Below are 19,373 nucleotides of genomic sequence, written 5' to 3' on the forward strand. Positions count from 1 at the left end.
CGAGACGTGCGACAACTGCCGCGATGCGGCCAACGCCCAGGTGATCAAGAGGGACGTGACCAAATACGTTCAGGCGGTCATCAGGTCAGTTATCTCCGATCGCTGTGTGTATCTGCAACCACCACAAGTGATTAACTTACGTTCCTTGTCTATGCTCCTCTCATCGTAAAAGGATCGTGCGAGCGATTGGCTCAGGACACACCATGGTGTACGTGAGGGATCTCCTGCGCGGTGCCAAGGACGCCAAGTTCACCGCCAAGCTCAAGCGCTCTGGACACGCCAACGTGCCCGGGAAGGGAGAAGGTACGAAGTGAGTACGAAGAGTGTGCTGGAGACTCTTCAGAGTTGGCTATTTGCGGGCGCCTTACCTACCTTCTCCCTCGCGCGCTACGCAGGAGGCGATCTCACCATCCAGGACATCGAGCGTATTCTGCATTACATGGTCATCGAAAGCATTCTGAAGGAGCAGTTCGAAGTGCAGCAGCCGTATGGAACGGTCATCGCCTACATGCAGGTACGCCCGCGTCACTTCGCGGTGGAAAAGACCGCATTCCACAACAGCCACTAACAGCTCACTCTCTCTCCACGCCTCCACAGATCGGACCGAATGCCGAACGAGTCGAGAGAGGCCAAAAGATTGAGTTGTCGTTCGTCGTTGGCAAGAAGGTTCGTGCTTGTCTGCTTGTGCCGTCTGTGCTGTGGTTGCAGCATCTCGTCTGATGAAATGTCATGGCGCGGAGCAGAAGGCCGTCAAGAGAGTCGAGGCGCCCAAGCAAACCAAGGCAGTGCGCACCGCCGCCGGCCAAATCGATCCACGCGACCTACTCAACGAAGAGATCTTTATGCTCCGACAGCAGGTACGCGTCTACAGACGGGCCGCACTACCCCCCTCCTCTATTATACCGCTAAACGTTTGTCGTCTGCCTGTGATCAAACAGCTTGTGTCCGAGGCGAACCAGGTCAACCTCATGCCCTACATGGTGTTCACTCAAACCGAGATGCGCAACATCGCTGACGCGCTTCCCACGACTCTCAAGGTAAGCAACCATCCCTGAGACGACGCAAGCACGCACGCACAAACCAGCCCACTCACCATGTGTGGTTGTGTAACGACAGGAATTCCAAGCCGTCGGTATGGGCCAAGAGAAGGTCAAGAAGTATGGCCCGCGCGTCATCGAGCTGGTCAAGACGGTACGCACACCACCTCGCCGCACTACACAAGCAATAATGATTGGTTGCTAATCCGGTGCTGCGATCACCAGTTCCTCGCCCAGTACCCTCAGATGAAGCCCGTGGGCAGCGTTGGCTCCTGGGTCACAAAGCGAAAGTATGTAATTGGGCCACCTGCCACCATCATGTCTAGTGGTTTGCTCACAGATAGCTCTCACGCAGGCGAGCGCAAGGAGGCGATCAGGACGATGACGGAAGCGACGACGACTTCAATCCTCCGCCTGCGGTTGGCACCAAGCGGGCCGCTCCCGCGCCCACCACTCAAGCCGCCAAGCGCGTACGCCCGACGCCCGCACCCACCCCTGCGCCGGCCGTCTTCGGCAGGGTTCGCTTCGCCTCCTCCTGCCCTTGCTTTGCTTTTGCTTTGCGTCTGCAGGCCTGCCTTATTGACTCTTCTTCTGCGGTGCAGGCGGCACGAGGCCGAGGCGCAGCGGCGGCGGGTCGTGGCGTCGGGTCAGCTCCGTTCCTGACGAACGCTGTAGGTCGAGGCGGACCGGCGGTTCGCGGCGGCATGGGCGGTGGAGCAGCCGGGCGCGGCATTCGGCCTCTGGTGCCGGTGCCGCTGGCCAAGCAGCAGCAAGCTGCCCAGCGAGGCTCCCCGCTCAACGCCTTCCGCTACAAGGGCGGACGCGGTGCTTGACGATGCTCGCACCTCGTGGTGCGCTGGCACCCAGTCATGTACAGACACACACACACCCCCAAGCCATTGTCTCGCACCGTCAACACGGACAGCTCTTTGTTGGTCCCAATTAGTTGCGTGTTTGTTTGTGAAGAGAAGACGGCGTCGTGCAGGAAGACGACGACTAGTCGGCCTTCTTGGCGGCGGCGACGGCGGCGATGACGGACTTGCGCTTGGGGTAGGGGATGGTGAAGCAGCTGATGCCCAGGTGGTCGGCCAGGTGGCCCACCACGTCGCACACGAAGTGGACATAGATCAGCGCCGTCACGCCCAGCACCCCGTAGAACAGCTGCAGCTCGCTCACCAGCCCGTTGCTGTCAACATGCCCCCCCCCCAGTCAGAGGTGCCGGTTGGCGTGCGCGTGCGGTGTCACACACACACATATACACAACACACACGAGGGAGAGGCGGGTGTACTTGGAGAGGAAGGTGCAGAAGAGAGGACCGACGATGGGGAGAAGCGGGACGGGGTTCCACACGTTGTACTCCGTGCGGGTGATGCGCGCGATCAGCATGCGGTTCTGGCGGGCGCGCCACGAAGAAGAATAATTAACCAACGATGAGCGAACGCCAAACGAAAAGGTAAAGAGGTCGCCGTACGAGAATGTAGGAGAACTGGAGGCCAGCGAAGAAGATGGCGGCCGTCGTGTAGTTCTGCAGCAGGTTGACTGCAATATTCAAGAATTATATATATTGTATATATAATGAGTATACCCACCGATGATGTTATTGACTTGATCGTTTCTATCGCATGAAAGGAAGGGGCGTACTCTTGGAGAGGTGGAACCAGGCGGTGGAGGACAGGCCCGAAGCGGCGAGCGGGAAGAGGAGCAGCAGCGAACGCAGGAGGTTGGACTTGTGCTTCTTCACGTTACGCAGTACTACCACCGTGCTGCACAATCACATGGGCCACGCACGCGCCAGTAAGCGGTGTGTGCGATGTGTGTGTGTTGCGTGTGTGGTGTGTCGTGTGTGTGTGTGTGTGTGTGTGTCGTTGCTGCGAACGTACTTGACGAAGGCCATGGTGAAGCCACCGATGAAGAGGAGGCCCAAAATGGCGTTGGTGACGGAGAGGTCGGGGAGGTCGGCCGCCAGGCTCTCCACGCCCAGCGCCGTCTTCCACGACGTGCTCCACATCGCCGGTCCTGCGCGTCAAAGCCCCCCAAGTTGTGCGAGTGAGTGCGTGTGTGTGCGTGTGTGTGTGCGTGCGTGTGGTGTGTGCGATGAAGCGAGGTGAGGGGGTACCCTTGATGGCGGCGGTGAGGAGGAGCGCGCACATCACGAACTGGCCCTCGGTCGGGTTGGCCAGCACGCCCAAAATCAGCTCTCCCGTGTGATACCTACCGTACGTAGGTACCAGCAAAAACCCAAACACCCATCAATACCGCACGACACACACACAACACACATATATACACACACACACAGCACGACAGGTATATAGGAGAGACCAAAGGTGAATTTCGTACTCTTCCCAGTGGGCCATGAAGAAAGGCATGGCCGTGGCCCAGAAGCCGGCCCACGCGGTCCACGGGCCCAGGTGCATGGCGTTGAACATCAACACGCCGGCGAACTGCAAAAACAAAACAAAACAAAACAAAACAAAACAAAACAAAACAAAACAAAACAAAACAAAAAACAAAAAAATTTGAAATGAAATGAGAAATCAGAGTGCAACAAATTATGTTGAGGGGGGGTGCAAGCGTACGGGCACGAAGAGCGAGTCGCAGCCGTGGTCGAAGAGCTCGCCGAGCGGGGACGACGTGCCGGTCCGTCGAGCCTGTCGGCCGTCGATGTTGTCGAAGATCTGTGTGTGCGGTGTGTGTTGCGCGCGCGCGAGTGAGCACCACCGCACACGCCTGATAGCACGAAACGCACGACACGACAGGCACACGGGGGCGGGGCTGGAGTTACTTGGTAGGCGTAGACGCCGAGGGCGGCGAGGGCGTAGACCCAGGAGGGCGCCACGCAGCCTACGGTGTTGGGGCAGTAGTAGAGCAGCGAGATCATGTTGGCCACGATGCAGATCAGCCCGCACAGCGTAATCTACGTACGTCATGTGTGCGTGTGCGTGTGCGCGTGCGCGTGCGCGGTGTTAAGACGAACGCACGCGACCCCGCACACAGAACCAGTGTCGCCGCACGTACCAGGTTGGGCCTGCGCATACGACACACACACACACACGCACACACACAACGAGGAATTGAGAAAGCAGAAGAAGGAAGAAGGAAGATGAAGAAGATGAGCGTACGCCATCCAGATGGGGAAGAAGGTGACGGTGCACCAGTCCCAGTGGCGCTTGAGGAAGAGGTTGGCGAGGAGGGACTTGTCGGTGCCCGAGTAGCGGTAGTACTTGAGGTTGTGCAGACCCTCGGCGCTCAGGTAGGTCGACGAGGACTTGCCGCCGCGCGAGCTCCTCTTGGTCTTCTTCACCTTCTGTGTCGACATTACGATGCTTGCTTGGCGCCAACAAACATTAGATCAATCAATCATTCATTAATTAATAAATGTTAAACATTTATAATTTATGAAAAGGAGGGAAGCAAGCATGAAGGTGGGGAGGAGGGTGAGAAGAAATTGAAAATCAACTCATTGGAATTTTAGCGTCAAGCTTCGCGTCGATATCGATGAACAAAGTGGTCACAAAGATCACTGAAATCTTCGTGAAGGTGGGTACCCACCTTGTGTTGCTAAGAATGAAGGATGGAAGCCAAAGCACAGGACTGTTGTTCGCGTCAGCTCTTTACTCCCACAGAACTCCGGAGAATTGAAAAGAAATTGCATTTCTTCCTTTCCATCTTTGTTAATTAATCTACGATCAAGACTGCGCCTGGGCCAGCTCCACTCCTCTTTCGTTCAGCTCACCGAACCCAACAATCACAGGGCAAAGTGGCGGTGGATGAGGGTCAGGGTGTCGGCGAGCTCGTCGACATCGGCGCTGATCTCAAAGGCCTCGACGGCCGCACGCAGCGCTCGGTGGGCCTCCTGCGGCGGCTGCCCAAAGAAGCCCCGGGCCAGCCCGGCCGCAGACACAGCCTCGGCCAGACCCGCCACCGCCTCCGTCGTCGTCTTCGTTGAAGGCTGGGCCGCTGCCTGTTGGAGATACCACGGAGTCGGGCTGCTGAACTTGGCCTGCTGGAACTGCTGCTGCTGGAGGAGTTGCTGCTGGAGGTGTTGCTGTTGGAGGAGTTGCTGCTGCTGAACGAGTTGCTGCTGAAGGATCTGCTGCTGAAGGAACTGCTGCTGGAGCTGGTGTGGTTGATGTGGCACCTGGAGAGCGGGCCGGGACGTCTCTTGTTCTTCTTCGTCGACTTCCTCTTCAGAGTCCCCTTCCGATTCCTGCGGGCTGTTGTCGTATTCGTCGTCGTCGTCATCGTCAGAGATGGCTCCCCGCTTGGCCGGGGCGGTGCGGCCCTCGAAGGCGTTCTGCACGAGGGCCTGGGCCTTGGGCGCCAGCTTCTCGAACCCGAACAGGAACGATTCGGCCGTGGTGCTCCCATCGCGAGGGAAGTTCTTTACGCATGCGTGTACCGGCCAACTATGTGAGTCGTCACCCGCAGCAACACAGAGCCAGACGCAACGGGGGCATGTGTAGAAACAGACGTGGTGAGTGGGCACGAACCGGGAAGCAGTCGACGTGGTACCAGAGGTAGCCGCTGTGGTCCCGGTCGTACTGCTGGCCTGCAGAAAAATAAAATGCAAAATTATCAGAAAAAATAATCAATAAAGAAGTCGAGTAGAAGGCACATTGTTGATGGATATAGAGGAAGAGGAAAGAGGAAGGGCGGGGCGGGATATAGGCACCGATGCGAACGGCTCCGTTGGGAATCTGTCGCGAGCAAGCCTTGCACTAGATGATGAAAAAGATGGCCTTGAGCATTGCGTAAAAGCAATTTGGAAGAGTTCAGAGACAGTACCTGAGAACGAGCACTCTTGGCGTACTCGACGCAGCACGGGAAGTCGCCGCCTCCACCCCGGCTCGGGACAGTAGCAGCGGACGGTAGCTGTAAAACAGGCTGCGCAGTCCCCCACGAGGGCGTCCCAAAGGCGACTCGCGAGGCGTCCATAGGCTTGCGTGGCGCTTTTCCTCCTGTTGACTTACGCGCGGTTTGCTTCGTCCTGGCCATCTCTTCGCTCCCGATCTGTTCAACTGTTTCCCTACTACCCTTCGATCTTGGGTTCGATTTGTGGATGGCTGCCGCGCTTTTTTTGTTTTTGTTTGGCCCATAGTTCTTTTCCTCGAATCAATTTTTGCTTAATTAATTAAATTGGCCGATTTTCCGATTCACGGCTGCGGGACGGCGCCTTCTTCCTCGAGCTTCTGCGCCTGGGGCTGCTCGGCGTGGATGGCGCTGGTGGCGTAGTACCGCACGTCCCGGTCCCGATCCTGGGTCAGCTTGGCCAGCATGTCCCCCACGTCCTTCCGCCCCTTGTAGGCATCTGATATTACACACGACACACACGACACACGCACACAGGCAGCGCGCGTGAAAAGGCCACCCCCCACGCACACGGGCCAATGGTGTCGCAGCAGACACCGAGAAAAGAGGGGGAGTACCCTTAGAATACAGCTTCGCGACCACCTGCGACACGGCCACCCTCACGTTGGGCACCTGGCAGGCAAGGAGCAAAAACGCGGTCAGCACGTCACAGCACGCACGCCCGATGAAAGAAAGACGGAAAGAAAGAAGTGCAGGGTGCTGGTGGGTACCTTGTCGATGGCGAGTGCAAAGAGGTGGGGGAGGAAGGTCTCCACAAAATACTCGGGACTCACGTCGTCCACGATGGCACCGCAAATATTGACATACCTGGCATACCACACCATACCACACCGCACCATTTCCCAGCGCCACACACACACACGCGACCGGTTAGAAGTCATCTACGACGTTGAGATAGTTACTACGAAGAAAACGAGAGCGAGAAGACGCAGACGTACATTTGGCGGTCGAGGTAGGAGGTGTCGGGGAAAGTCGAGGCGAACGCCACGATCTGCTCCACGTACTCGTCGCGCATCCGCTGATCGCCTTCGGCCACGCGCCGCATCAACGGACCCACCTGACATGTACCCCCCCCCGCGCGCAGCGGCCACGGTGTGAAAGGTGGTGAGTGTCGGTACAGGGTCAGGGGGGTGGTTGCATAGGGCAACGTAACGTACCGACATGTAGGCGGCCTTGCGCACGCCGGAGACGGCGTCCTGGCACAGCTGAAGCGAGATGGGCACCAGGTGCTTGTTCACCACCGGCGCGCTGTACAGCGCACTCAGCTTCCCCAATTGTCTGTTGTTGCAGGTGGTGCGCGTAGTGAGTTGGGGAGTGCCACTGGCCGTTAGCAGCACATTCATGAATGCACCACCGCACACGCACACGCACACACGCACGCGCACGCGCGTGGTGAACGAGAGCGTTGCAACGAACCTGGCCATGAGCTTCCGAAATCGCCAGTTGGACGTCTCGTTGGTGATGTCGCACACGAGCGGCAGGTATTTCTGGGAAGAGTGAGAGAGAGAGAGGAAGAGAGAGAACGCGTGGAGAACATCGATGTGTTGTGGTTAGCTCCCAAAACGTCGGTGTGCTTGAGCGTGAGTGAAGTGTGGCACCTCTCGCGAGGCCTCCGACAGGACAGACAGAAACTCGCTGATGTGCTTCACCACGCCCACCTTGACCTGTACCCAGTACCACCGCTGCTCGTCAGCTGGCAGTGTCGTGTGTGTGTCGTGTGTGTCTGGTTAAAGAAAAAGCACCTCGTCCAGGTCCTTCATGAAGAGCTCGAAGAAGGGGCAGAGGTCCTTCTCGGTGAGCTCCTGGCCGAGGATGGCGGCCACCTCGTGGAGGGCGTGGGCCAGCGGTCGCCGCACCTTCCACTGGAGGTCCTTGACCAGGGCCTCGTAGGTGGCCTTCACCTCGCCCCACCGATCGCGCCCGATCGTGTAGATCACCGCCGGAAAGTCGAACGCGCAGTAGTTCACGATCTCGGCGTCGCCGTACTTGGTGGCGGCCGTCGGGGCCACCATGCCGTTGTAGAGCTGCAGCAGCTCCGGCGTGACCGCGCGGCCCTCGAAGGTCGCGATGAAGCGGCCCAGATTCTGGAACGCCGCGCTCCTCACCCATCGCGACGTCTGCGCGTGTGTCATGTGTGTTTTTAGTGTCGTGTTGTCGTGCGTGTCGTGCCGTGTCGTGTCGTGTCGCGCGGTGAGTGCTGGCGTACGTCGTCGACGAGCTTCTCGAAGATGGGGATGAGTTTGGAGGCGCGCTCCTCTGCGGTGATGGACTCGGAGAGGGCGACGAGGCTCTCGGCGCAGGCCTTACGCACGCCCCAGATCTCGTCGTCGGCCATCTTCACGAACAGGGGCACGAGCTCCCGCGAGATCACCTCCTTCGGCACCGCCTGCGCTATGTTCCCTATCCTCCCCGCCACAGCCTGTTGTGCACACGACACACACACACACACACACACACACACAACACGACACACGACACACACACAACCGCACACAACCGCACACAACACACATAGCCGATGAGCAACCAGAGGAGGAACGCTGTGCAGCTGCACTTGTTACCTTACGAACGCGGAAAGTGTCTTCCGAGAGCTTGAGCAGGAGCGGCAGCGCAAACTCGACGCACAGCTCGGGTCCCATGATCGGCGCCAAGTGGTGCACCAGCTGGTGGCCGTGACGGCGGTGGCGGACAACTGTGAGTCGCGGAATTTCATACAAGGTCTGGCATTTCAGGAATGGGAACGATGCGCACCTGCGCGGCCTCCACGCGGTACTCCTCCTGGGTGGTGTCCTTGCCGAGGGTGGTGATGATCGGGAAGATGTGCTCCGACAGCAGCTGAGGCCCGCCCAGCGGTGGCTTCGCCAGGGCGCTCGCAATGCTCACCACCGACTCGGTTGACGACAGCCGCACCTGTACGCCCACAACCACGGCACGATGAGCTCTTCGTGCTCCACGGGCACCCACGCACGCGGCCACACACACCTGCGAGTTGACATCTCGGGTAAAGTGGGCGACGATGGGCAGGAGCGCCTGCACGACCGTGTCGAGAGCGGCCTCCTTCCCCTCCTATGTGACACACACACACACACATTGTGATTTTATACAGTGCTTTGGGTTAGTAACATCCATGGCATGGGCGCTCTCGCCGAGAAGAGTGTCGCGGTGCCGGTGGCTTAGGAAGAGACGGTGCGTGCCTGGAATAAATAAGCGGCGATGTGCGGGATCTGCTCGACCAGCGCCTGCCGAATCACCGGCTCCACGTCCTGTTGCAGCCACATGGGCAAAACAGACGAACAACGGAATTCGAGACATGTTAGTTCAAGCGGCCAGCAGTCTCTCCGGCGAAAAGCGAAAGAGAGAGGAGGGGGGGAGAGATGGGAGGCAAAGAGCGAAAGAGACAGAGAGTGGATGGCCAGATGATGAGTGAGTGCGTACGCGTTGGATTTCTTTGAGGTAGGGGAGCAGCTGCGAGACGGTGTCCTCATAACCCACCTCCTTCGCGTACTCTGACAGCTCGCGCACCAGGTACAGCCTACGTGTGTGCGGTGGTGCGTGTGCGTGTGCGTGAGAGAGTAAAAGAGAATGGGGGAGCACAAGGCAAGGGTACCGGTGGAGGATGAGGTCGCTGTTGATGTATCGCCTGATCTTCTCCAGCGCGCCGAGGGTGTCATCGATCTCGAGGTCCTCCTCCTGGTTCCCCGACGCTGCCACCCACAACAACGAGGTACCGATCATTGAGGCAAGTGTGTACCCGCAGCAGCACAGAGCACCCCAACAAATGCGCGCGAACGTAGAGAAACAAGAGAGAAAGAGAGAGATGAAAGAAGACGTAGAGGCATGACCGTCTCGCAAGAGGAATTCAAAAAAAAAGGAGTATTACTGGAGGAGGGGGCGGTACCATCATCATCTTCCCCCTTGAAGCTCAAACTTGAGAGCATATCTGCGATATCTTGAATGAAGAAAAATGCCTTTCATGAATATGACGAAGCCATGCTACAAAATCTAGAGGAAGTATTAAAAAAATTGCCAAAATTGTGGAGGGGGCAACGAACCCGTCATGCTGTCCTTGACTTTAGACACTAATTGGCTGAGTTGAAGCATCCACCGCTCACCACGTCAAAATCGTCGGGCGTAATCGGGGCCTCGTTTATGGCGTTTTTACTCCTCGATGTCTCGCAGACAGGAGCAGCGCGTTGTTGGAGAAAGACGATGAGAAATGCGTTCACGATCAACGACGCCCCAACGTGCTTTAATTCGTTGATCTGTGCCGATGCCTTGCCTCTCTCGTCCCCCCTTCTTTTGAATGCTCCTTTCGTAAAGTGTTTCCGTTTCAGCAATTTTTTTTAACTTGTGGCCTTCTCGCGGCACCAGCGCACGGCAGGAACATGGACGTGTCACCAGGGGGGCGGGATAGTCTCGCCTTCGCGTCGTTCCTTCAAAACGCTGACCCTGGCTCCACCAAGGTCTCCTCTTCCGGCCCATTAATCTCGTGGTTTCTGCTGCGCAATCATTGTATTTTTATTTTTATTTTTATTTATTTTTTATAAATAAAAAAATAGAAGAATACTAACACCCTATGGGAATGAACCACACAGGCGGTGCGCACTGCGGCCCTGTTGGACTTCTCCCGCCTCACAGCGGAAGAAGCACGCACCGGCCAGCGCGAGATCACCGCCGACCCGAGCGGTCGCATCGTGGGCCTCCACACCGCCTTCGATCAGCGCACGTTGGCCCTCCCGCCCGTCGTTCCTCTCTTGCTCGCTCTCACTTCCGTGGCCCGCAACCTACAACAACTACTCTAACAACAAATATTACATGATCTCGCTGCTGGCGCTACCCAGGTTCGAGTTTGACTTCGTCACATCCAAGCCGCACAGCGATGCCACGTACGTCCACCTCCTTGGCGCCCGTGTACTGTGTGCGCGCGTGTGTGTGTGGTGCCCATAGGCTCATGATACATGGGCTGGTCAACAGGAAAAAGCGGATCCTGAGCGAGGGCCTGGCGGCGATGGGCCTGGCAACCGGCGGCGCTGGTCACGGGGACGATCACCACCACCGCCACCTTCACGCGGAACACAACGAAGAAGGGGAAGCGGACGACGGCACCGCGTACCTGCGCGATTGGACCATGGTGTGCCTGGGCAGCGCCTCTCAGCCGCTCCTCAACTGGGGCCTGGGACCCCTCTTCGCCGTACTGCCCCCCTTCCCTGCTGCTGCTGCTGCTGCCGCTGACTAAGCGTCAGCGACTTGCGGCATCTGGTAACGAACTAACATTACGCACGTGTGGTGTGCGCGTGTGTCGTGCTGTGCGCGTGTGCGCAGGAGGGGGCTTATCAGTCCGGAGAGGACGGGGAGCGAGAGGCGTGCTACCTCCCCGCTTTGTACGGCCCTGCTCGCCGCCCTCATTGCTCCTCCTCTTCGCTTGGACCTAACCGCCTCTCCACATCTTCCGGCCTTTTTATTTTATTATTTTTATTATTATTTTGTTCGTTCCACGGTGAGTCCAGTTCTGGGATCTTAAGCGATGTGTGCTCCGGTACACACACGACACACACACTACACACCGCACACGACACACACAACACACAACCCACACTTTCTCTGACGTTCCATCGTCGCTCATTTCTTTTTCTGCTTCTCGCACGGGGTAGGACTGCTGAAGGTGGATTTTGCGGCCAGTGTGTACCTGGCGGCCTTCGAGATCGGTACACCAACCAATGCCCTCCTTGCCCGCGCGCCCCCTTTTTATTTTACGGCTGCGCTCCTCAGTTCGGTGCTCGCTCATCTCAGCCTTGCGCCCCCTCAATGCCTTTCCGCCCTCGTGTGCGTGTGTGCGTGTGTGCGTGTGGCGGTGCGTGGTGCGTGACACTCGTGATGCCATCAGTCAATGACGCGGTGCGGGAGTTGTATTCGGGGCGGCAGCTCAACACGTTCGAAAAGAGCGATGGGGATGTCATCGTCGAGGTGCGCCCTCCCCATCCACTCCTTCCCCGTCTTTTTTCGCATCACGGGGGCTGCACTCTCACACAGCTGCGCGCATGGGGTGTGATTGGTCGTGTCCAGGGCCTGCCTACACACCGGGTAACGTCGCTCGAGGCCTTTTGGCGCCTCCTCACCCTGTGCCTCCAGAACTCCTCGGCAAAGTTATCCTCGCTCCCCTTCTTCGTTCTTTTTCGTTCTTCGTTCTTCTTCGCTTTCCTTTTTGTTTTCACAAAAGGCTCGCGCTGACGTTTCGTGCGTGGACGTGATTGGCGGGCAGGCGCGGGGGCAAGCTCAAGTCGCACCTGTTCTTCAGGCTGCTCCTGCGGCCCGAGGCCCCGGCGCCCCTTGCGGCTGCTGGTGGCGGCGGCGGCGGCGGCGGCGGAGCTATCATCGGGAGCGGGACGAGCGCGCCCTCTTCGCCCTCCTTCCTCCGCACGCCGCCGCGCAACCCCGCCGCCGGCTCCTCGTCGGCAGCCGCGGCCGCGACGCTCAATTCGTCGCCGCCGCGTCTCGTGTCGCCCACCCGCACCGCCGAACGAACGCCCAACCGGAGCCTCTTCGAGCGCTATCGCGAGTGCCTACTCCCTCTCTCTCACACCTCTGCTTGACTCCGCGCCAGCCAACACGGGGGGGGGTTTTTGGGGGGGGTGCGTAGGATGGAGCCGTCGATGCTGCTGTCGCCCATTCACCCGCCCCAGGACACCGGACTCTACACGCCCACCCTCAGCAGGTTACCCTCTTCTCTCCTCCCCCCCCGCCCCGTGCGTGTCGTGTGCGCCGTGTGTATGTGTCGTGTGTGTCGTGCGTGTCGTGTGCGCCGTGTGTATGTGTCGTGTGTGTCGTGTGTGTCGTGTGTGTGTGTGTGTGTGTGTGCGTGTATGTGTGCGCGCGCGCCACGTGAGCTGTGGTGTAAGCAACTGATTTGATTGGTTGGGGATGGGGGGGTTACAGTTTTCCGGGGTTCGGTGGGGAGCGGCCCAAGTCAACGCTGGCCTCCCCGATGTGGACGCCGCGCGGCTACTCCCTCGCCAAGCAGAGGTACCGCTCTCTCTCTCTCTCTCTCGTGTGTTGTGTGGTGTGTGTGTGTGTGTGTGTGTGTGTGTGTGTGTGTGTGTGCATGCGTGCGTGCGTGTGTGCCTGCGCGCGTTTCGTGGTGCTAGGCGTGACCCGCGTGAGCCCGCAGGTCGGCGTCGGCGAGGGACGAGAAGGCGGGCGGCATGTTCGAGCTGGTCCTTCTGGCCCCCTTCGACGCCATGAAGCGCTCCGGTACACTCTCTTCCCACCCCATTCTTGTCTGTCCGCGCGGCACGCAATTCACACTATCATCCGCTATGCGTGTGTACATATGTGCGTGTGCGATGACGCAGATCAACTAACCAAGGAGGAGAGCGCGGTTAAGCGAGCGCTCATGAACCTCAGCCTCATGATAGGTGCGCAATAATAATAATAATCATCAACCACCGCACCAGGCGCTGCTGACGTCAGCGATTGGGGGGGGACTGCAGACACGCTGAAGGGGCGCGGGGGTGCCGGCTCGGCGGCGGCGGCGGGTGCGCTCGGGTGGCGGTCGTCGACGCTCACGCACCTCCTGAAGCGCGCCCTCACGGCCACCCCGCAGCAGGGCGCCGGCCTCCTCCACATGGTCGCCCTCACCGAGCCCATCCCCTACTCCCTCCCCTTCAACGCCGTACGCTCCCCTCCCCCCTCTCTCCTCCCGTCACCACGCGCCACGTGGCCTGAATTCACACACGCTTTCTCTGTGCGTGTCGTGTCGTGTGCGCGTGTGTCGTGTGTCGTGTTGCGTGTCGTGCGGCAGTGGGCGTTCCAATTGGTGTCGTCGAGCGGCTCGAGGCGGGACGAAGCGGTGAGCCTGTCGTCGATCCAGGTGAGCCCCATCCGCATGTCGCCCGCCCGCAGCCCCGACGCGCCGCCGTCCACCAAGGCCGCCAATGGCGTCGCCAGTAAATCGCCGGCGAAGCCGGGCGACGTCGCCCTTGGCAACAGCCACAACGCCGGCGGCAGCGACAAACAGGTTGGCGACAGGGAGGAGAGCCGCGAGAAGGAGCTGCGGCGGCTGCGGAAGCAGGTGGCCCTCCACAAGACGAGGGAGCAGCTGTGGGAGAGGGAGCGCGAGCGGCTAACGCGCGAGGCCGCGGCGGCCGAGGCATCGGGGCAGCGCATGCGGGAGCGGGAGGAGCAGCTGCGGCGGGCACTCGAGGCCGGCAACGCGACGTCGCGCGCCCTGCAGGACAAGCTGCGGGCGGTGAGCGCCCAGGCGCGCGAGCGGATCGACGGCCTTCAGCGCGTCGTCGAGGCCTACCACCAGCAGCACGCCCAGCAACAGCACACCGTCGCCTCCCTCCAGGCGCGTCTCCTCGGTAACCACCCGTTTTTCCCCTGCAACGTTGAGATGTAACTGTCGATACCAGGCAACTGCTGATATATCAGCCGTTCCGTTGTTACATGTGCGACGGGTCGTATGCCTATATATCAGATGCGGAGCGCGAGCTGGCTGCCCATCGTGCCAGGGAGGGCGTGTACGCCGATTTCCGGAGCCTGGTGGCCAAGCAGGCGGAGGACATGGCCGCGTTCAACCGCAACCTGGCCGCGCTCGACGGCGCGGTGGCCGAGGAACCGTCACATGGCCGCGACGACGCTGACAACAATGACGACGGCCACGGCCACGGCGACAGTGACGATGACGATGGCGATGAGGGCCAGCGGGGCGGCGACAACGCGGACCAAGGCGTGGAAGTGGACGTGACCACCGACGACGAAAGCGTGAGCGTGATGACGCGGATGCAGGAGCGCGCGAGGCGACGTCGGGGCCACGTCGATCATGACTACGACGACGACAACGACGACGAGGAAGCGGCGACGCCGCGACGTGTGGAGGAGATGATGGCCGGCCTGCACCTGCGAGCAGCGCGCGGCCTGGACCAAAGAGGCGGAGGCGGCGGCGGTGGTGTTGGGACGAAGCGGAAGGAGACGACGGGCGTCGTGGCTACGCCCACCCATGTCGACAAGCGGACGCGACAGCGCTCGCCCTTCCCTCCGACGCCCGCGCAACCACTTCCCCGCGGCGGCGACACGAACAGCGCCGCGAGTGCGACAAGAGATGACGAAAACAGCGAAGGAGAAGAAGAAGAAGAAGATGGCGAAGAGGAAGAAGAAGCAGAGGTGGGAGACAAAGGCAGAAGGGAGCAAGGACTCTGGCACGGCACCGGCGGGGCGGAGGAGGTCAAGCTAGGAGAGCTGTACTCGACCATCGATGGCTACCTCCACACCCTGTCGTCCATCAGGGACAGCTTCACCTCTTCTTCGCCCACCAGTGGCAGTCGCAATGCGACGCCCTGATCCAGGAGTGGCAGAAATACACGTTCTTGGCTGTGAAAGTTAACTTATCATAGTTTTCTGATTGCTTGGATTCTACGTTGGGCAGATCAAGGTGTGCTGACACCGTCCAACTACAACTACTACAAGACACAAATGAAAACACGGCCAAGCATGTGTGACACACATTGAGTGTGAAATTCCGAAGGATTCGCCATTTCCTTTATCTTTTCTCCTTCTTTTTTTTGTTTGTGCAACCAACACCCACCTGAAGACAAGCGAAAGGAGGAAGTCGCCGCAACAAAACATAGGAGCAAAAAATGGCGACGCCGGCCACCCAACCCCGGGTGCTGCCTCAGGCGCCCCTCCCGCGCCTCCCCACCACCGCGGCGGCGGCGGGTGTTGATGCGAGGGGGTTCTCGGGCGTTTCTTCTTCGTCGCGTGGGGCGACCCAACCAGCACCGGCCCCCGCCGCCGCCTCGGCTCCCGCGAAGGGCGCGCGTCCCATGCTGGACCTGGCCATCCTCTGCGTGGCGCCATCTTCTTCGCCCGCGCCGTCTGGCCCCTCCTCATCATCTGCGACGGCTCTGTCGTCGGTGCTGTGGCGCCTCCCGAGCGACGCCACGGTGCACCCGCACCTGCCTCAATTCTGCTTCCCTGAACTCTCCGCCTCTTCTTCCTCTTCTTCCGCCTCCTCCCTGGTCGCCTCCTCCCACCCTGATTGGTATCACCCCCCCCCCAAACAAATCCCTCTTTACTTATTTTTTACTTATTTAAAATATAATTTATATTCTATGCCGCGACAACGTGAGCCGCAGAGTACTGAAATTTTTTTTCTTATTCTATTGTAGCACGTATTTCTTATTATTCTTATTATTTATTTATTTGTTTGTAAAAATATGTCCTAACTGGCGGTGAGTAGGGAGGACTTCACGTTTACGTTGACTGATGCCGAGGGCCAGCGCCAGTACGGGTTCTGCCGCCGCTTCACGCCGCCGCTCCTGCCCCGCTCCCCCGGCGTCGAGGAGGCCGCCAAGGCCGGCGCCCACACCGCCTGCCTCTGCCTCCTCTCCCACCAGTACACCACCCACCACCCACCACCCACCACCCACCACCCACCACCCAAAAAAAAACCACCCCACCACCCCACCACCCCACCACCCCTACCACCCACCACCCACCACCCACCACCCACCACCCACCACCCACCACCCACCACCCACCACCCACCGCTCGCGACTAAGCCCAACTCTCTTCTTTTTCTTTTTCTGTTTCTTTGCTTCTTTTACTTCATTGCAGCGGGTGGTTCGGGCCGATGGAGCAGGTGCTGGACGCCCTGTACCGCACCCTGGCGCTGGAGCGGCACCCGGCACTCCCGCAGGCGCCGACCATGGACGACCTCCTCTCGCACGCTGGCGCCTTCGTGTCCGCCCTCCTGGCCTCCCCTCTCCCCGCCCCCGGTACGCCACCGCCAGCCTGCCCCCAGTGCCAATGCGCATTGTTCTCATTCCAACATTCCGTGTCTGTGTGTCGTGTGCGTGTCGTGTGCGTGCCGTGTGTGCCGTGTGTCGTGTCGTGTTGTTGAGCTCAGGCGAACCGTTTGCCGACTACAAGGCCAGCTGCAGCGAGTTGCTGGTCCCGCCTCCATCGGAGCGGCTCGAACTGCTGCGACCGATGGACAACGAGGGCACCCTGCCCATCACCCACGTACACACCTCTCTTTTTCACCACGCCGTGTGCGTGCGCCACACTGCCACTGCCACCCACATGTGGCCAACACTCGCGATCGCGTCGTATGTGCCGTGTGCGGTGGTGTGCGTGCGTGCGATGTGCCGTGTGCGATGTGACATGACACACAGGGGATGATGAAGAGCCTGTTCTCGTCGCTCCTGGTGCTGCGGGTGCTGCTGCTGTTCACGGCCCTCCTGTCGGAGCGTCGCATCATCTTCCACTCCCACTCCATCCAGAAGCTCTCCCACGCCACCCACGCCGCCTCGTCCCTCCTCTACCCCTTCTCCTGGCAGGTACTACTCCACTCCCTAACCCCCTCACCCCCCCTCCCCCTCACCCGCAGGAAATAACCTCGTGTCGTGCGCGTGTCGTGTCATGTGCGCAGCACATATTCGTGCCGGTGCTGCCGCGAGGGCTGATCAACTACTGCGAGGCGCCGATGCCGTTCATCGTGGGGCTGCTGTCGTCGCAGCTGCCGCTGGTCAAGAAGATGCACCTGGAGAGCGTGGTGTTCGTGGACCTCGATGGCAACTCGATCAACGCCAACATCGAGGACGCCGCCATCCTGCCCCGCGAGCACGTCACCCTCCTCAAGCAGACCATCGAAGACGCCCTCTACACCGACAACCGTACCACCCATCACCACATCTTCGTTCTTTTTCTTCTTCTTCTTCGTTCTTTTTCTTCTTCGTTCTTGGTATTCACGGGAGCTTCTCGCACGCGCGCAGGTTCGGAGCAGGTCCGGTTCAAGGTGGTCCAGCATGCATTCCGCGAATTCTTCCTCTCCATGCTCGCCGGTTACCGCCGGTACACTGCGCCTCAGCCCACCACCAGCGCACCACCACCAATTCACCAATTCACCAACTCACCACCAATCGCTCTTCGCCACGTGGGGTGCCCCACCAGGTACATGGTGCCGAGCATGGACCAGCCGCGCAGCGAGCCTGAGTTCCGGTTCGACCGAGGCGCCTTCATCCGCAACCACCCCAAGAAGTCGGTCCGCAAGGTACTTTACCCAGCTGTTGGCACACCTCCGCCAACAAACATATAAAAACAATTTATAAAATAAAATATTATTTGGGACTCACCGGATCCGGTCGCTTTGCGTGTGTGTGCGGTCGTGCGTGTGCCTAGTTTCTGTCGGTGTTCTGCCACTCGCAGATGTTCACCCAGTTCATCTCGGAGCGCGAGGCCTGGGCCAGTCGCGTAAGCTTTCCTCCCCTTTCTCTCCCCTCTCAACCACATCACATGCGTATCACTCACTCCGCGCAATTCTCCACACTCCGGTCGTGTGTGTCGTGTGTGTCGTGTGCGCACACATGCTACAGGGACAGCAGCCGCAGGGGCTGTTTGAGCGCGAGGTGCAGGCCTACCAGGACCTGGGCGCCCAGAGCGGCCTCGGCGGCGGCGTGTCGGGGGGCGCCGGTGGTGCCGGCGGCGGCGGCGGGAACAAGAAGGAGAAGCTGCGCACGTTCCTGAGCCAGAAGAGCGAGGAGGCCAAGGCCAAGCTCGCCGACCTCCGCGAGGAGGGCGAGAAGCGCCTCGAGAAGATGCGCGAGGAGAAGCGCGGCGGCGCCCGCTACGATCGCTACGACCACCACGACCAGGCGCCCAGTACGCAACCATCATCAGGCAACATTCCGTTCATTTTTTTGCGTCGTCAGCTTTGAATTCCTCTCACGGCCATGCGTTTTCTCGCACGTTCTCTCTCGTGTGTGTGTGTCGACACAGCCGTAGCGATCGGCGCGCCCTCGTTCGTCTCCCACACCAGCGGCCTGCCCCGGGGCACCACCGCCGCCACACGCGGCCCGGCCCCCGGCGCCGCGCTCACTTCCGGCGGAGGTGTGCCGGGCCGGCCCCACGGTGTCGGCCGAGCGCCGGCCGCGTTGCCCAACCCCACCGCCAAACCGCCCCCTCTACCGGCCCGCCCCGCCGGCGGCGTACAAAGCGTACCCCTCAATCCCTTCCACCATTGGTTCTCTTTTAAATTTTTAAATTTTTAAATTTTTCCCGATAGGCGCGCGACTTTTGGGAGAATAAGGGCGGACCCGAGCAGCAGCAGGAGCCGATGACGGCCGCCGAACGGCGGAAGACCCTCCCGCCGCTGCCCAACCGGAACGCTCTCTCCAACTCCGGAGCGGCCTCTCGCACTCCCGCCGCCGGCGCCTCCGCTCCCGAACCGACACCGGCGCCGATGACGTCGACAGCACACGCGACACGTGGCACGCCGACGCCGACAACACACGCGACACGTGGGGCACCGACGCCGACGTCGGTGCTGGCGCCCAGCCCGACGCCCGCGGCCCTGCCGCCGATTGCGCGGGCGCGGATCGTGCGGCACGACCACCCGCCGTTCGAGCTGCGGGTGCCGTTCGACCTCGTCCACGCCTACTTTGGCCCCGACGCGCCCCGTGACG

At 60.1% G+C, this 19,373-nt stretch overlaps 6 protein-coding genes across 6 annotated transcripts in view; 3 read left to right on the forward strand and 3 right to left on the reverse strand.

Annotated features, from left to right (window-relative positions):
* Positions 1–203: 203 nt before the first annotated feature.
* ACA1_177700 (HRDC domain containing protein) lies at positions 204–1,870 on the forward strand (the record flags this gene model as incomplete). The annotated part of the gene is made up of 9 exons (XM_004338116.1): positions 204–303; positions 396–514; positions 598–666; positions 744–857; positions 939–1,037; positions 1,117–1,191; positions 1,263–1,327; positions 1,393–1,507; positions 1,640–1,870. 9 exons carry the CDS (start codon positions 204–206, stop codon positions 1,868–1,870), a joined length of 987 nt encoding a protein of 328 aa, XP_004338164.1.
* Positions 1,871–2,033: 163 nt separating this feature from the next.
* Positions 2,034–4,357, reverse strand: ACA1_177710 (CDPalcohol phosphatidyltransferase superfamily protein; the record flags this gene model as incomplete). Its single annotated transcript, XM_004338117.1, has 11 exons — positions 2,034–2,223; positions 2,327–2,430; positions 2,510–2,577; positions 2,680–2,801; positions 2,919–3,054; positions 3,155–3,249; positions 3,379–3,482; positions 3,618–3,716; positions 3,824–3,955; positions 4,057–4,066; positions 4,161–4,357. The coding sequence occupies 11 exons, from the start codon at positions 4,355–4,357 to the stop codon at positions 2,034–2,036; spliced, it is 1,257 nt and encodes a 418-aa protein (XP_004338165.1).
* A 429-nt stretch (positions 4,358–4,786) lies between these two features.
* ACA1_177720 (Poly(ADPribose) polymerase and DNA-Ligase Zn-finger region domain containing protein) lies at positions 4,787–5,976 on the reverse strand (the record flags this gene model as incomplete). The annotated part of the gene is made up of 4 exons (XM_004338118.1): positions 4,787–5,422; positions 5,532–5,590; positions 5,714–5,759; positions 5,827–5,976. The coding sequence occupies 4 exons, from the start codon at positions 5,974–5,976 to the stop codon at positions 4,787–4,789; spliced, it is 891 nt and encodes a 296-aa protein (XP_004338166.1).
* Positions 5,977–6,194: 218 nt separating this feature from the next.
* On the reverse strand, positions 6,195–9,969 carry ACA1_177730 (protein phosphatase 4 regulatory subunit 1, putative; the record flags this gene model as incomplete). The annotated part of the gene is made up of 15 exons (XM_004338119.1): positions 6,195–6,338; positions 6,493–6,522; positions 6,621–6,717; positions 6,849–6,967; positions 7,068–7,188; positions 7,327–7,397; positions 7,509–7,574; positions 7,653–8,027; positions 8,117–8,329; positions 8,472–8,573; positions 8,662–8,820; positions 8,893–8,976; positions 9,346–9,442; positions 9,518–9,614; positions 9,963–9,969. 15 exons carry the CDS (start codon positions 9,967–9,969, stop codon positions 6,195–6,197), a joined length of 1,782 nt encoding a protein of 593 aa, XP_004338167.1.
* Positions 9,970–10,295: 326 nt separating this feature from the next.
* On the forward strand, positions 10,296–15,249 carry ACA1_177740 (uncharacterized protein; the record flags this gene model as incomplete). Its single annotated transcript, XM_004338120.1, has 17 exons — positions 10,296–10,373; positions 10,506–10,636; positions 10,752–10,796; positions 10,885–11,101; positions 11,233–11,291; positions 11,418–11,446; positions 11,562–11,615; positions 11,795–11,874; positions 11,974–12,053; positions 12,170–12,466; positions 12,548–12,622; positions 12,844–12,930; positions 13,076–13,158; positions 13,260–13,322; positions 13,398–13,579; positions 13,709–14,270; positions 14,387–15,249. 17 exons carry the CDS (start codon positions 10,296–10,298, stop codon positions 15,247–15,249), a joined length of 2,985 nt encoding a protein of 994 aa, XP_004338168.1.
* Positions 15,250–15,545: 296 nt separating this feature from the next.
* Positions 15,546–19,373, forward strand: part of ACA1_177750 (DENN (AEX-3) domain containing protein) — a gene marked incomplete at both ends in the record, with an annotated part of 4,919 nt that continues 1,091 nt past the window's right edge. The window contains 12 exons of the mRNA XM_004338121.1: positions 15,546–15,851; positions 16,152–16,303; positions 16,525–16,685; positions 16,817–16,932; positions 17,085–17,249; positions 17,342–17,585; positions 17,685–17,763; positions 17,863–17,962; positions 18,091–18,162; positions 18,285–18,570; positions 18,688–18,905; positions 18,974–19,336. Of these exons, the coding sequence (XP_004338169.1) occupies positions 15,546–15,851; positions 16,152–16,303; positions 16,525–16,685; positions 16,817–16,932; positions 17,085–17,249; positions 17,342–17,585; positions 17,685–17,763; positions 17,863–17,962; positions 18,091–18,162; positions 18,285–18,570; positions 18,688–18,905; positions 18,974–19,336 (2,262 nt within the window). The remainder of the gene's footprint in view (positions 15,852–16,151; positions 16,304–16,524; positions 16,686–16,816; positions 16,933–17,084; positions 17,250–17,341; positions 17,586–17,684; positions 17,764–17,862; positions 17,963–18,090; positions 18,163–18,284; positions 18,571–18,687; positions 18,906–18,973; positions 19,337–19,373) is intronic.

The sequence above is a fragment of the Acanthamoeba castellanii genome (assembly GCF_000313135.1).
Source record: "Acanthamoeba castellanii str. Neff unplaced genomic scaffold scf7180000084743, whole genome shotgun sequence".
Lineage (NCBI taxonomy): Eukaryota > Discosea > Longamoebia > Acanthamoebidae > Acanthamoeba > Acanthamoeba castellanii.